Source organism: Pteronotus mesoamericanus, unplaced genomic scaffold (assembly GCF_021234165.1).
Source record: "Pteronotus mesoamericanus isolate MK-2021 breed Mesoamerican mustached bat unplaced genomic scaffold, CSHL_Meso_final contig_74, whole genome shotgun sequence".
Classification (NCBI taxonomy): Eukaryota; Metazoa; Chordata; class Mammalia; order Chiroptera; family Mormoopidae; genus Pteronotus; species Pteronotus mesoamericanus.
In genome coordinates, this window is record NW_026555247.1 from 43,418,304 (window position 1) to 43,430,677 (window position 12,374).

Genomic DNA, 12,374 nt, shown 5'->3' on the forward strand with positions numbered 1-12,374 from the left:
CCACAGGGAGGGTTTTACGGACCTACGGGCCCGCATCCGGGAAGGATGCGCGTGCGCGGCGTGAACGGGGCCTTTCTCGTCCCCGCGGCCGTCCGTGGTCACGGGCTCTGGCCGCGCGATCGCCTGGCCGCCTTGCAGTCACCGGTCACCCTGTCACAGAAGCCACCCAGGAAGAGGCCCTGATCCTCCACGCAGCCGCCGGGCCGAGACGCGGGGCTCCCCATGCCCGTGTGCAACGTCTGCCCGCGCGTGTTCCCGCCCCGACGTGTCGCACGCGGGACTCGCGCTGATTCGAGGGCAGGCGACCAGAAGAAGGAGCGTGTGGGTAACGGGCCCAGTCGCTCCACCTTAACTCGTAAAACCTTGGCGTCTTCATCGCAGGCCAGTTAGACAGCGCCTGCCCGGGCTGAGCTGGGCGGAGCCCCGGGCGCCGCGGGCAGAGGTGAGCCACCGGCGTCACCTGGCGCTCAGCGCACCGGGCCCCGCCTCAGCGCGGGCGGCAGTGGTCACGGAGCCCCCTGCAGCAGACCCTTCGGGCGTGAGCGGACGCCCCGGCGGCGGCTCTGAAAGCAGGTCCGCGGAGGAGTCGTCTGGTGCCTCGTCATCGACCGCGACCCCCGGAGCCCCGAGTCCGGCGACCCTCACGCCCGCCCCCGGCGCGACGCCGGCCTGAAGCCGCAGGGAGGTGCGGGGCTGTGCGTGGGAGCCGGGCCCAGGCGCACGTTCCTCCCCGACGCGCGGCCACGTCTCGCGTCCTCTGTGGACGTTCTGCGGGGACGTGGGCCTTCCACCCGAGGAGGCCACGCACGGTCTCCTGTGGACGTTTTCCTCCGGACGGGGTGCTGGTCACGTTGCCTCCGACGAGCCGGCTCCTGGCGGCACCTGCCCTCATGATGCCCTGTGGGCTGGAAGCAGGTGACCAACTGGGTCCCTAAAAGGGACTGTGAGCCTGGCGTTTGATCCGGCCCCATGGGCACCAGTGGGGAGGGGGGCACCGTGTCTGGCTGAGAGCGAGTGGAGCGGCGGCGTGGGCGTTATTCCGTCGGGAGAGCCGCGGGGGCGAAGGTCGAGCCGCTGCGGATTCCAGGTGCCCGTCCCCTCCTCCGGGCGAGCAGAACCGTCTTCGGGCCTCAAGTCAGCGCTGAAACTGCCCTGACACCGGTGAAGGGGGCATCGTGTCTCCGCTGCAGGGGGCCTCGCCGAGCCCTGCTCCCCCCGGGAGCCCTGAGACGCTTGTGCCGCTGGAGCTCGGGCTCTGTGCCCAAGTCCTTGGATGGTGGCTGCAGGGCCCACAGGACCCTTCCTTACTGGTCAGTCCAGGGACTGCAACCCCAGCCCTGTGAGCGCCGACCTCTGCCGGACGCTGGCGGCTGGTCCTCCAGCACGGAACCCTCGGTCACGCTGTGGCGCTTGCACCCAGGGACGGACCCGGATACGCGGCTCAGAGTCAACACCCAGCCCTTGGGAGGGCCACAGGCCCCTCTGTGGGGAGCCCCTCCTGTCCCCCGCTGGTCTCTCCTGTGGCCGAGGCCACGGCCAGCTCCTCAAGCCCTTGCTCTTCGCAACGCGCCCGCTCAGCCCGGCCTTCTCTGGCCACCCACCCGGAACGGTCACCACCCCAGCCCCATGGGGGGCCAGCGCGGGAGTAGCCTTTGCTGATCAGAGGGACACGCTGAGAGTCCAGGGTCTCGGAGTGGCTGTTCCTGTGAGCGGCCTGCGGGCCCCTCGTGGCCACGTTGTTCTCGGCACCTGGTACCGTCACGGCGCTTTCTGTGCACGTCACCCCCTTTTATGGAGCCGGAGACCGAGGCTCATCCAGGCCCAGGCCGGGGGCTCTCGGCCAGCAAGCGCGCCCCGGGTCTGTGTGGCCGCAGGGCCATGACCGATGGGACACATCTGCTGTGGTTCCCGGGGTCTCTCTCCTGGTCCAACCACCCCCGCCTCCCTGCTCCCGCCTCCCGGTCACCTTGTCCTGCGCACGGCCCAGCAGGTGACGATGCGGCTGCCTTGGAAGCCGCCTGATCTTCCAGCTGCGTCTGCACCCACAGGCCCCCCACCGCCGCCCAGCTCAGCCGTGGCCTTGTGTCCCCACCTGCTCGCAAGGCCCCGAGGGGCCGGGACCCAGTCCAGTGCCCACCGAGACGACGGGAGAGGCGGGGAAGGGCTGGGCGTCTCCACCCCCCGCCCGCCCCACGGGCCCGGGCCTGGGCGGCTACGTTACCAGCTTGAAGATTCTGGAAAGCGTGCTCTGGGCGCCGTGGGCCTTGAAGCCCTTGTGAGCCGATCTGTAGTCGGACGCGCGGCCCCCGAGGCCAAAGCCGGGCTTCTGCCCCTCGGCGCCCTGCAAGAGGAGAGTGCAGCTCTGGACGGGGTCCCGGAGGCCGCCTGCCCGCAGGGCCCGTCCGGACCCGGGCACAGCGCCCCCCGCCCACGGTCTCGGCCACGGGATGGGACGGACGTTGCCCGGGCGGGTCCGTCTGAGACGTCGAGGGCTTTTCCACCTGGCGGCCGCCCTGCTTGGCGATCAAAGCAATGGTGAAGGGCTGCCGGCACCGGAGGGCACCCGTGTCCTGTCTTTTCTAACATGCCTTAGTTTCACCGGGACGTCCGTGTGAGAAAGTAAGGGGACAGCCTGGGGGCGAGGACCTGGCGTGTGGATGGCTGGGGGGTCCCCAGGAGGGCGGCCCCAGCTGCCCAGGCCGCAGGGCCAGGTCCCCACCAGAAGGGCGGGGTCTGCGGGCCCCTCTGCTTCGCCTGTCAGACAAGGCAGACCCCTGTGTTCTAAGCAGACCATGGGACCCCGTCTCCCAGTGGGAACCTCGAGTTCTTCCCCTCTGCCGACAGCCCTTCTTAAGTTCACGGGTGTGTTTTGGGGGGGCTTGGGGAGCATCTCATCTGGCCCGCTATGCTGGAGGTGCCGGAGCTGAGCTCTGGAGGGTGTGGCTTCCCCCACCTGGTGGCCTCTGTCCCCCGGGCGGCACTGGGGTGGGCCAGGGCAGCCGGCCCGGGGCCCCCGACACAAGCGGAGCGTGCTCTGTCTCTCGCTGGCCCAGGCCTGGGGACGGACACTGGGCGCTCGGGGCTGCTTCCCTGGGAAGGCTGGTTGCAAGGTTGGCCAGGGGCTCGGGGGCGGGGTGGGGGCGTGGCCGAGGTGGGGAGCCCGCCTCCTAGGGCGCTGCCGGCGCTGCCCTGGGACCCTGAGGCTTTCACGGACCCGCGCTGTCCACGAGGCACACAGGGGCGGGGGGCGATGACGGGGCCCCCGCACCAAAGGCGGACACACGCGGCACGCAGACGCCATCGGTCCTCACACGGACGTGCCAGAGGGCCACCGCAATCCCTCGTGTTCCTCCAGAGACAGAGCTTCTGGGAACTAAATTTAAGAACTGGTTTTCAGATTAATAATGTACTTGACTTTTCCTCCTTTCAAATTCCTGGTCATTTGTATCTTTGGACGACCTAGAATTTATCAGAAAACGCAGTGCGGCCCAGACGGAAGTGGGGCTGCAGGCAAAGGCAGGAGGAGGCTGCTGGGGGGAGAGGAATCTAACACGCGTTAGTAGGACGGGAGTGAGACACGGGAGGAGCGCGGAGGCCTCTCTGGGAGGTGCGGCCGGGGGGCGACTGACGGGAAGAAGGTGAGGACCCAGCCGCCAGCACGTGCGGCGGGACTTTGCGCAAGCCCGGAGCCCATGCCTGGAACGCTAAGGGGCAGGTTGTGCGGTTCCTAAAATAAGGCTTCTGGGTCAAAACTGGGCTTCACTCTTCAGCCTCGCGCCTGCGTCCTGCTGCACAGAAAGTCGCGGTGGTTTGTCAGGGTCCAGACGCACTTCTGGGCCTCCGCAGAGTTGCTGGGTGGGGAAGAGGCTCTGGCGCCCTTGTCTGAAATGCCAGCAAACGCGTCCGCTCCGAATTCAACGCCAGAACATGCTGCAGTGAACGGGCGCTTTAGGAAACCTCTTCTACACCCTTCCTCTGCGGTGTCTTCCCACCTGCCCTTTCTTTCTATTTTTCCTTCCTTTCTCTTTCTATCTGCATTTTTCCCCTTTCGTTCTTTTATGTGACGCCTAGTCGTGGAGCCTCTCGTGGATGCGGACTGAGCTAGAGGTTAAGAGTGTGGTGTCCCCAAGTGGATGCCGTTCCTGGAAGCAGGTTAGTGGTTATTCTTCCCTCTTATTCTGAAAATTATAGTTTTTATAAAGTAAAGACAGCACTTACTATTTGCCAGTAACTAAGGCATCTATGTTGGGTTAGAGTACACTGTAGGCTTTTTAAGTTGGTTCAGACACCAAATTTCAGTAGCATTTGGAAAGTGAACAACTTGCCCCTTTAGAATCTTCATTAAAAATTTGATCTCAGTGTTGCCCTGGCTGGTGTGGCTCAGTGGACCGAGCGCCAGGCTGTGACCAAAGGGTCGCCGGTTTGATTCCCAGTCAGAGCACAGGCCTGGGTCGCAGACCAGGTCCCCAGGAGGGGGTGTGCAAGAGGCAACTACACAGGGATGTTTCTCTCCCTCTCTTTCTCCCTCCCTTCCCCTCTCTAAAAATAAACAAATCTTGAAAAAAAATTGTTCTCAGTGTTCAAACACCTAACCTTCCTAAGGCGGTTTTCCCAGAGGGCTCCATGTCAGACCTGGAGTTCTCAGTGAAAAACACACACAGAGCCCAGACCTTCGGGGCGAGTTAGCGCATGATAAGCTGAGTCACTGAAGTCGGCATCTTCTCTCTCCTTAGTCTTGCTTTGCCTCAGTGAAAAGTCACTGTCGCGGACGGGGCTGGTCATACGATGGACCGTCAGCCCTGGGCCCACACGACTGGGGGAGAAAACGGGCATTTTTCTTCAGCGCGGGGCTCCCTTGATGGAGGGAGCCGCGGGGGAGGGGCGCTGGCCGGGGGTGCCCGTGGCCGGCGAGGGGGAGGCGGGGCACGACCGATGCCGGGAGGGCCGGGCCAGCCGCTGCGGACGCCGCTCGCTGTTCCCCTGGAGAGAAAAGGGGGGGATGCGGCGGGGGGGGGGGGGGGAAGCTGGGCTGCGAGGAAGGAAGGGAGAAGGTGCCGGACGGACGTTAGGCAGCTGAAACAGAGGGGAACACAGGTGCCGAGGCTGCGCGGACGGAGAGGGGAAGCGCAGGGACGCGCGTGCCACCTACCCAGCTAAATCTGCTGAGCGACAGTCCTCGCCCCTGGATGAGGGAGAGAGAGACACAGTGACCTTGCGATCCGGGCAGGAGCGAAGCTCTTTTATGAAGGAGAAACGCGACCGACGCGGCCTGGGCGCGGGCAGCTTGTGGGCCCCTCCCCCGAGGTGGCGGAGGCAGCCCCGAGCTCCTGGGCGGGCGTGGGGCCTGGGTGCAGGGGGACGGTGAGCTGGGACCTGGAGCCCTGTCCCCGCGCCTGTAGGAGGGGACCCCCGCGTCGGTGTGTGGACCTGGGAGCCGCGTGGCAACACGGCGATGGAGGCAGGGGCCGGGGGCCAGCCATCTTTTGGGGACATGTGGGGGTTTCAGGAAGATCTATCAATAAATGACCGTCAGTGGAGACGCCCAGGGGCCTTACCTTTCCTTGTGACGGCGGAGGCGTGCGGGGCGTCACCTGCAGGGACACAGGAGAGGGTGAGTGCGGGGAGGCCCCCCCTCAGAGCAGCCCGGCCCCTTTGGGGGACCCCTGAGGGCCTGTGTCTGCTGACTGACAGCATCTGGAACCTGCCAGGCGAGGGTCCCCCCTCCCTCACCGTCCAGCGCCCCCGCCCTCACCGTCCAGCGCCCCCGCCTCCATCCCAGCTCAGGGAGAACCGCAGGACCCGAGGTTCCGAGAACACCCGGCGCTGCTCCGGGCTTCCAGAACTCTCTGGAGCGTGCGAGGGAGTGGAAAACGAGCCCCGGGCCCTGCGACCAGGGCTCGGAGGGGGGCCTTGGGTGGCACGCAGTCCCCTCGGGGCGGGGGGCAGTGATGTGTCCCCTGACACTCAGGTGTGTGGCTCCGAAATCTCACTGGGCTGCGTGGGAAGTATCATTTTAACATGTCAGCCGCCCAGAAAGCTCATAATTAGGAGGCTGTGGTTCTGCTTTTCCCTTAAGACTATTTTTTCAAGCAGCTTCAGGGTCCTAGAGGAAGCGCACGGGAGTCGCCAAGCCGCCACGGACCCTCCGGGCGCCCTGTGACGGCCGCGCACCAGCGGGCGCATGCGTCGCGCTGTGAGCTGCAGGCCCCTGCGCCGCGGGCACCCCCGAGCTGCGTGTTCTAAGGCCTCGAGGGAGGTGGGAGGCGTGTCCACCACCCGCAGGACACACAGGCGCTTTCACTGCCCTCAGAACACCGTACCCCCACGCCCGCGTTTTACTCTCTCCGTAGTTTGGCACGGCCCGTGTTTTTACACTGAGCGCTCATAGTAGTTTAGGCGCAGAAGGGTGAGTTCTGCGGTCACACACAAGGCCGGTGAGCAGCAGATGCGGTGGGGGCCCGGGGCCCAGGGCTGAGGCGGCCGCGAGGGTCGGACACGCACCCCGTGCCTGGCACAGCGCCCCCCGCCCCCCGCACGGTGGAAGGGCACTCACGATGTTTTTGAAGAAGTGGACTACAGGATTCTCCTCCTGGGACCGGCCGTGCTGCGACTTCTGAGGCAGGGAGCCGTAGTGGGTGGTCCTAGCCACGTGGTGGGCGTCCTGAAAGACAGGCCGCGGTGGCCTCAGGACAGGCTGCCTCCCGGTCCCCCTGCGTCGCGGCCGACGCTGCCCCGGACTCCGCGGTGCGCCCGATGGCTGCGAGTCGGGACCGCACGCGCCAGGATGTGGCCGCCGCCCCACCGGCCGTGCCTGGGCCGGGGGTGGGGGCTGGGACCGGCAGGACCTGCGTCTGTGAGAGTCACCGAGCCGGGAGCTCTTCCCTCCACAGAGTCCAGGTCGGGTCCCCAGTGCCACCTAAGCACGGCCGGGGGCCGAGAAGGGCACGGGGGTGGGTGCTGTCTAAGACGGACCTGGTGGGCGAGCGCGGAGAGGAAGGCGGCGTTTCCCCGAGCTCCTGGTGCGTGTGAGGGCAGACGCTCGGGTGACGCAGGGAACAACCGCGGCCGCCAAGACTAGCCCACTGGTAGCTGTGGGGTCCCATCGCGTGAACCAGCCTGTCCCTCAAAGCCAGTGGCCCCGGTCACAGGGGCACTGAGCCCGCCCAGTCTGGGGCGACGCAGCGACAGGGGCACGGCCCGCCCCCCGCGACCTCCCCAGCGGCTGGTCTTCCCGCATCACCCCCGGGCTGGGGCCGGGCCTGTCCCACGCGTCCCTGTCCACGCAGCTCAGACCTGGCAGGTTTTCTTCAGGACGGCCCTTGCACTCATTCCCCTCCCCCACGGGGGACAGGAAACAGCTGGGGCTCCTTCTGTGACGCTCCCTGTCCAGCAGGGCGAGCGGCTGGGCCCTCTGCCTCCCTGCCTGACCCTCTCTCCTTCCGCGCGGCCCGCACAACCTCCTGTGGGCTCCACGGAGGCCCCGGGCCCCGAGGCCATCGGGGTGGCCGGCCTTCTCGGCTTTCTGCCTTAGCCCCGGCTGATGGCCACCTCTCCGGCGGGGAACGAGGAGTCCGCGAGTGGGCCCAGCCCAGTGCGCGAGGCTGGCTCCGCCCCCTGGCACTTTGAGGGCCCTGCCCACTCTTCAGCGCGAAGCTCCCTGTGCTCCGGTCCCCCGGGGACCCAGGCTTCACGCAGCCGTCCAGGCGTTCTCCCTGCCCGGCCAGAGGGAGTTTCGGAACGCAGACGAGGACCCTGTGCCAGCCCCTTCCTCATGCCCAGGGCCCCCAGGGCCCGCCGACGGAGCCCACTTCCAGACAGGACCCCTCGCCCATAGCACCCGCCCCCGCCGGGGCTCCCTGCCGCCTGCAGCTGCTGGGGGCTCCCTTCCAGCCCCTGTTCAAGGCGCGCCGTGTCCTGTGCGAGCTTTCTCCAGCTAGGCGCCCGGTGGGCGCCGGAGTCTGACGCGCCCGCTCCCTTGGGCCGGGGCTCGGGCCGGGGCTCGCCCCGTGGCTGCGCAGGCTCCTCGGCCCGCAGCCGGCGGAGCACTCGGGGTTCCGACCCGCTCTGGGGACGCGCGGGCCCTGAGCTGCGTGTGGGAGCCCGTGTGTCTGGGGGTGGTCAGCGGCAGGGGGAGGGCAGCCCTTCTTGTTCTAACTTGCTCCCCACTGGAGCCCCGGAGCGCGCCTCTCCCTCCCCGTGGCCTTCTCTGTGCCCGATGCCCGTCTGACCTCACGGCTCCGGGGGGTGTGGGACGAGGGTGAAGAGCTAAAGGCCGAGCCAGGAAACCGCTCAGACACCTTCCGCGAAGGCAAACGTTTTTACATGTCTCATCGGCCTGCTGCAGTTCCTTACTAGACACCATCCTCATGGCTTCAGCTCAAAGACAGAGCCCAACGTACGCGTCGCCTGGTGTCTCTGTGCCGTTTTTTTGGTGCTTTGAGTCACAGAGGCCGCGTCCTCTTCGATTCACTGACCCCGCGGCCAAACGAAGAAAAGCCTCAACGCGCCCCAGAGGTTTTCAAGGAAGTGGACGTTCCGTCGCACCGAGCGGGTCTCCTTACATCTTATTTATGTCGTGAGATAGTTAGTGATGTGTTACATAGATGACAATATTGTTTCACGGGGGAATTATACACACCTGCTTTGAGGGCCCAAAGAAAAACGACCTGTTTTTGTGCTTTTTACACTGAACATATGGGCCGCCAATCTTCTACGGGGAAAGGAATCGAAACCTCCTTAGGAACACGTGACGGTGGTGAGGGCACCAGGCCCTCGAAGCCATGGCGTCAGGGGTCAGGGGCGTTCGTGGAAAAGGCGCTTGGCAACTCCGCCCAGACCGCGCCACGCGATGAGCATTTCCTGCTTGTGGGGCGCCCTGCCTCACCGCTGTGGCGGCCTGGCGCTTAAAGATGTTTAGTTAATCACGTCGCTCTACGCTAATGAGGAACAGGTAAGAAAAAGGCGATTTAAAGGACCGCTGTTGGAACAGCATCAAAGAAGCAAAGGGGCAGGTACAAATCTAGCAAAGCATAGAAGGAACCTTTATGCTAAGACCCAGCAGTGCTGGTGGGAGACCTCACAGAAGAGTCGCTAAACGGGGAGACGCTCAGAGCCGAGGGTCGGACAGGTCGGCACAGTGGCGGGGCCAGGTCCCCCCCCCGCCTGCCCGACAGACGTCCTGCGCTTCCCGTCCACTCCCAGGCGAGGCCGGTGCGGCGGGGCCCGTGGATTCCAGCACCGCCCGGAAGCGCGCCGGGGCCCAGGCCGCCAGGCAGCGGAGGGAAGGGGGCTGACGCGGGAGGGGTCCCGCCGCTTGGTTCTCAGGTCTCCTCTGCCTGTTGCCATCAAGCCGGTGCTGGGGGCGCAGACGCGCCGGCCAGCGGAGCAGCGCACGGCCCGGGACACCCCCACAGGCAGAGCCACTCGGTCCTTGACGGAGGCGTAAAGTCAGCTCCGCGCAGAGAGAATGGTTTTGGTCTTCGCAACGAACGGCGTTAGAACAATTGGTTGCCTGTGCTCAATACATTGACCGCGACCCACAGCCAAGCCTTAAACAAAAATTAAGCCAAAACAGACCCCAGATCTCTTATCTACAATGTGGAACTGTACCTTTTAGAAGGAACCAATAGGGAAAATTTTTCATGACCTGGGGTAGGCATCAAGGTCTTAGACCTGACACCAGAAACACGGCCCGTGAACAAAATTGGTATGTTGGACTTGATCAACATTGAAACTGCACTTTGCAGAGGACACTTAATATTAAGAGAATGACTATACAAGCTACAGAATAAGACAAAATATCTACAGATCACATATATGACAAAGAACTTAAAATCAGCCCCGGCTGGTGTGGCTCTGTGGACTGAACCCCGGCCTGGGAACCAAAGGGTCGCCGGTTCGATCCCCAGTCAGGGCACAGGCCTGGGTTGCAGGTCAGGTCCCCAGGAGGGGGCGCGCGAGAGGCAGCCACGCATGGACGTTTCTCTCCCTCCCTTCCCCTCTGTCTAAAAATAAATAAATTAAAAAGAAGTACTGATGACGCGGAGAGGTGAGGAGGACGTGGAGCGTGGAGCGACGGGAGCCCTCGGGGGCTGCTGGTGGGAGGGCAGCAGGTGCGGCCGCTCTGGAGAGCCGTCTGGAGCTCTCCCAACGCTACTCGTGTGCTCACCACGTGACCTGACAATCCTATTTCCTGCTGTTGCTGACAAAAGAAAAATCCGGCATTTTGAGGAGTGTTTTTTATAATGCATATCTTGATCACCAATTTTTAAAGAAAAAGTAACTTAAATCCTACATGAAAATGTCATTGTAAAAAAACCTGCTCCTAAACGTACGCAGCAGCCCCTTTCGTAATCGATACACCGCCACCCGCCCCGGTGCCCGCGGGGCTGCGGCCCCTGCTCAGCCGAGACGAGGGGCCCTCCTTCCACACGGGCGGCTGCTCTGAGGCATCGCCAAGGCCCCGTGCTCGGTGGAAGAGGACATTCCAGGAAGGTTCCTTCCTGTCCTGTCTCAGTTTGGGCACGTTTTTCAAAAGAGTCAGCCCCAGTGAGGTGCCCAGCGTGGCGTTGGCCGGGGCAAGGGCGGGGCGAGAGGGCTGCGCCATGAGCGCACGAAAGCCGGCGGGAGGCCTCGGGGGGCCTTTGTGTGGCGCCAGAATTTGCAGAGCTGCACACACAGGCAGCCACTTTTCCTGTCGGTTAGTACATACAATACAATACAATACAATACAATACAATAAAAAATAAAATGAAGCCACTGAACACGGTCTGTCTGTGCAGGCACACGGCGCCACGGCATGGCCTTGCCATGGGCTCTGCCCAGGCGGGGGGCGGGTCTCCGCTTAGTGCACCCCAACCCCCAGCTCCACGCTCTCGCCCAGGCAGCTGCCCTTCTCAGTCGGTCTCCCCGCCCCCACCCGTCTCTGTCCCCTGAGCAACGTGGCACCTCCAGGCTGGCCCACCCCTTTGGCATCAAGCTGCCCTTTCGGCTTTCACAAGCATCTCTCCTCTCCTGCTTGATTTTAATCTTCTGGAGGGAAAAAGAAAAAATTCTACGTGACCCCCAGCTTCAGCCAGTGAGACTCGCGGAGGGACACTCAGAGGATATAAATGGGCGTCAGGGGACAAGGGAACCACGGAGCCGTCTCTCTGGTGGCGCCTCGCAGGGACCGGGAGACCCCCAGTCCGGGCGCGACCCTGTGCGGCGTGGGGAGCCATGCGGCGCGCTGGGCTCCGCCGCTTCCTCACGCGTGAAGGACGTGGCGGGAGCAGCCTCGCTGGGGGCCTGTGGCCTGCGCCGTGCGGCTGGGGCCGCCTCTGAGCAGCGCTCCAGAGGAGGAAGGGGGCCCCGCGTGGCCTGTCCCCTGGGGCGCGTCCTCAGGCTCTACCCGGGGCTCCGACCGTCTCACGCAGCCGAGCTCCCGCCCTCGCCCAGGCGGTCACGGGACGCGGCCTTCACGCAAGGGCAGGAGTCGCCCTTAAAGTCATTCTTGTGGTAAAACATATGCCATGTAGGGTTTACCTTCTCACCGTGCGGGAGCGCACGGCTCAGCGGCATCGCGGGTAGTGCCACATCTGCCGCCTCCACCTATCACCCCACAGCGCCTCCTCTTCCCAAACCGGCACTCTGCCCCTGCCCCCTGCCCCCGCCAGCCCCTGGGCACCGCGTGCCACGTCCCGTCTCTAGGAATCTGACTCCCCAAGTTCCTCATAGAGGCGACGGGCACCGTACTTGTCCCGTGGTGCCTGGCGGTTCACTCCGCGTCGTGTCCTCGCGGCCCGTCCGCACCCTAACCCTTTCAGAATTCCCTCCCTTTTCCGAGGCTGAATAACACGCCGCTGCGTGAACACGCCACGTTTTGCCGAACTGCTCACCTGGGGACGAACGTTTGGGTTGTTTCCACCTTCAGCCACTGTGCCGAGCGCCCTGGTGTGACCCGGCCCCTGCTGACCTGACCTGAGCCACCCTGGCTGTGACGGTCCCGCGGCCCCCGACGCCGGGCCAAGGGGCGCCCACACCGCCCGCGCTCCTGCCCTGCCCAGCCTGCCCGCCGGGCGCCGAACCTTCCCGGGGTGCCGCGCACGCCACGTCGCTGCCGCCCAGGACGGGCAGCCGGCACGGAGGCAGTGGTCCCCTCCCGGCGTAGGTCCCCTGTCCCCTCGTAGAGTGGCCGGGTCCAGGCACGTGCAATGCAGCTCCGGGGTTGGCGGTCGGTCTCTGGGCAGAGCAGGGCCTGCCTGGTGAGGCGCTTTTGTTGTATTTCGTAACGTATGGGGAGCAGGTTGGTGTGCTCCTCTCCTGCCTCCCCGTGAGCCCGGAGCCCGGTGCCTGGGAGGGAGAGGCGGTGGCAGCCGGGGGTCGGGTGGGGGGGC

At 64.9% G+C, this 12,374-nt stretch overlaps 1 protein-coding gene across 1 annotated transcript in view; it reads right to left on the reverse strand.

Annotated features, from left to right (window-relative positions):
* Positions 1 to 12,374, reverse strand: part of MBP (myelin basic protein) — a 66,634-nt gene that overhangs the window by 3,778 nt on the left and 50,482 nt on the right. Inside the window, exons 6-9 of the mRNA XM_054583793.1 lie at positions 6,554 to 6,661; positions 5,556 to 5,591; positions 5,150 to 5,182; positions 2,222 to 2,341 (exon numbers count right to left, since the gene is read on the reverse strand). Coding sequence (XP_054439768.1) covers positions 2,222 to 2,341; positions 5,150 to 5,182; positions 5,556 to 5,591; positions 6,554 to 6,661 — 297 coding nt within the window. The remainder of the gene's footprint in view (positions 1 to 2,221; positions 2,342 to 5,149; positions 5,183 to 5,555; positions 5,592 to 6,553; positions 6,662 to 12,374) is intronic.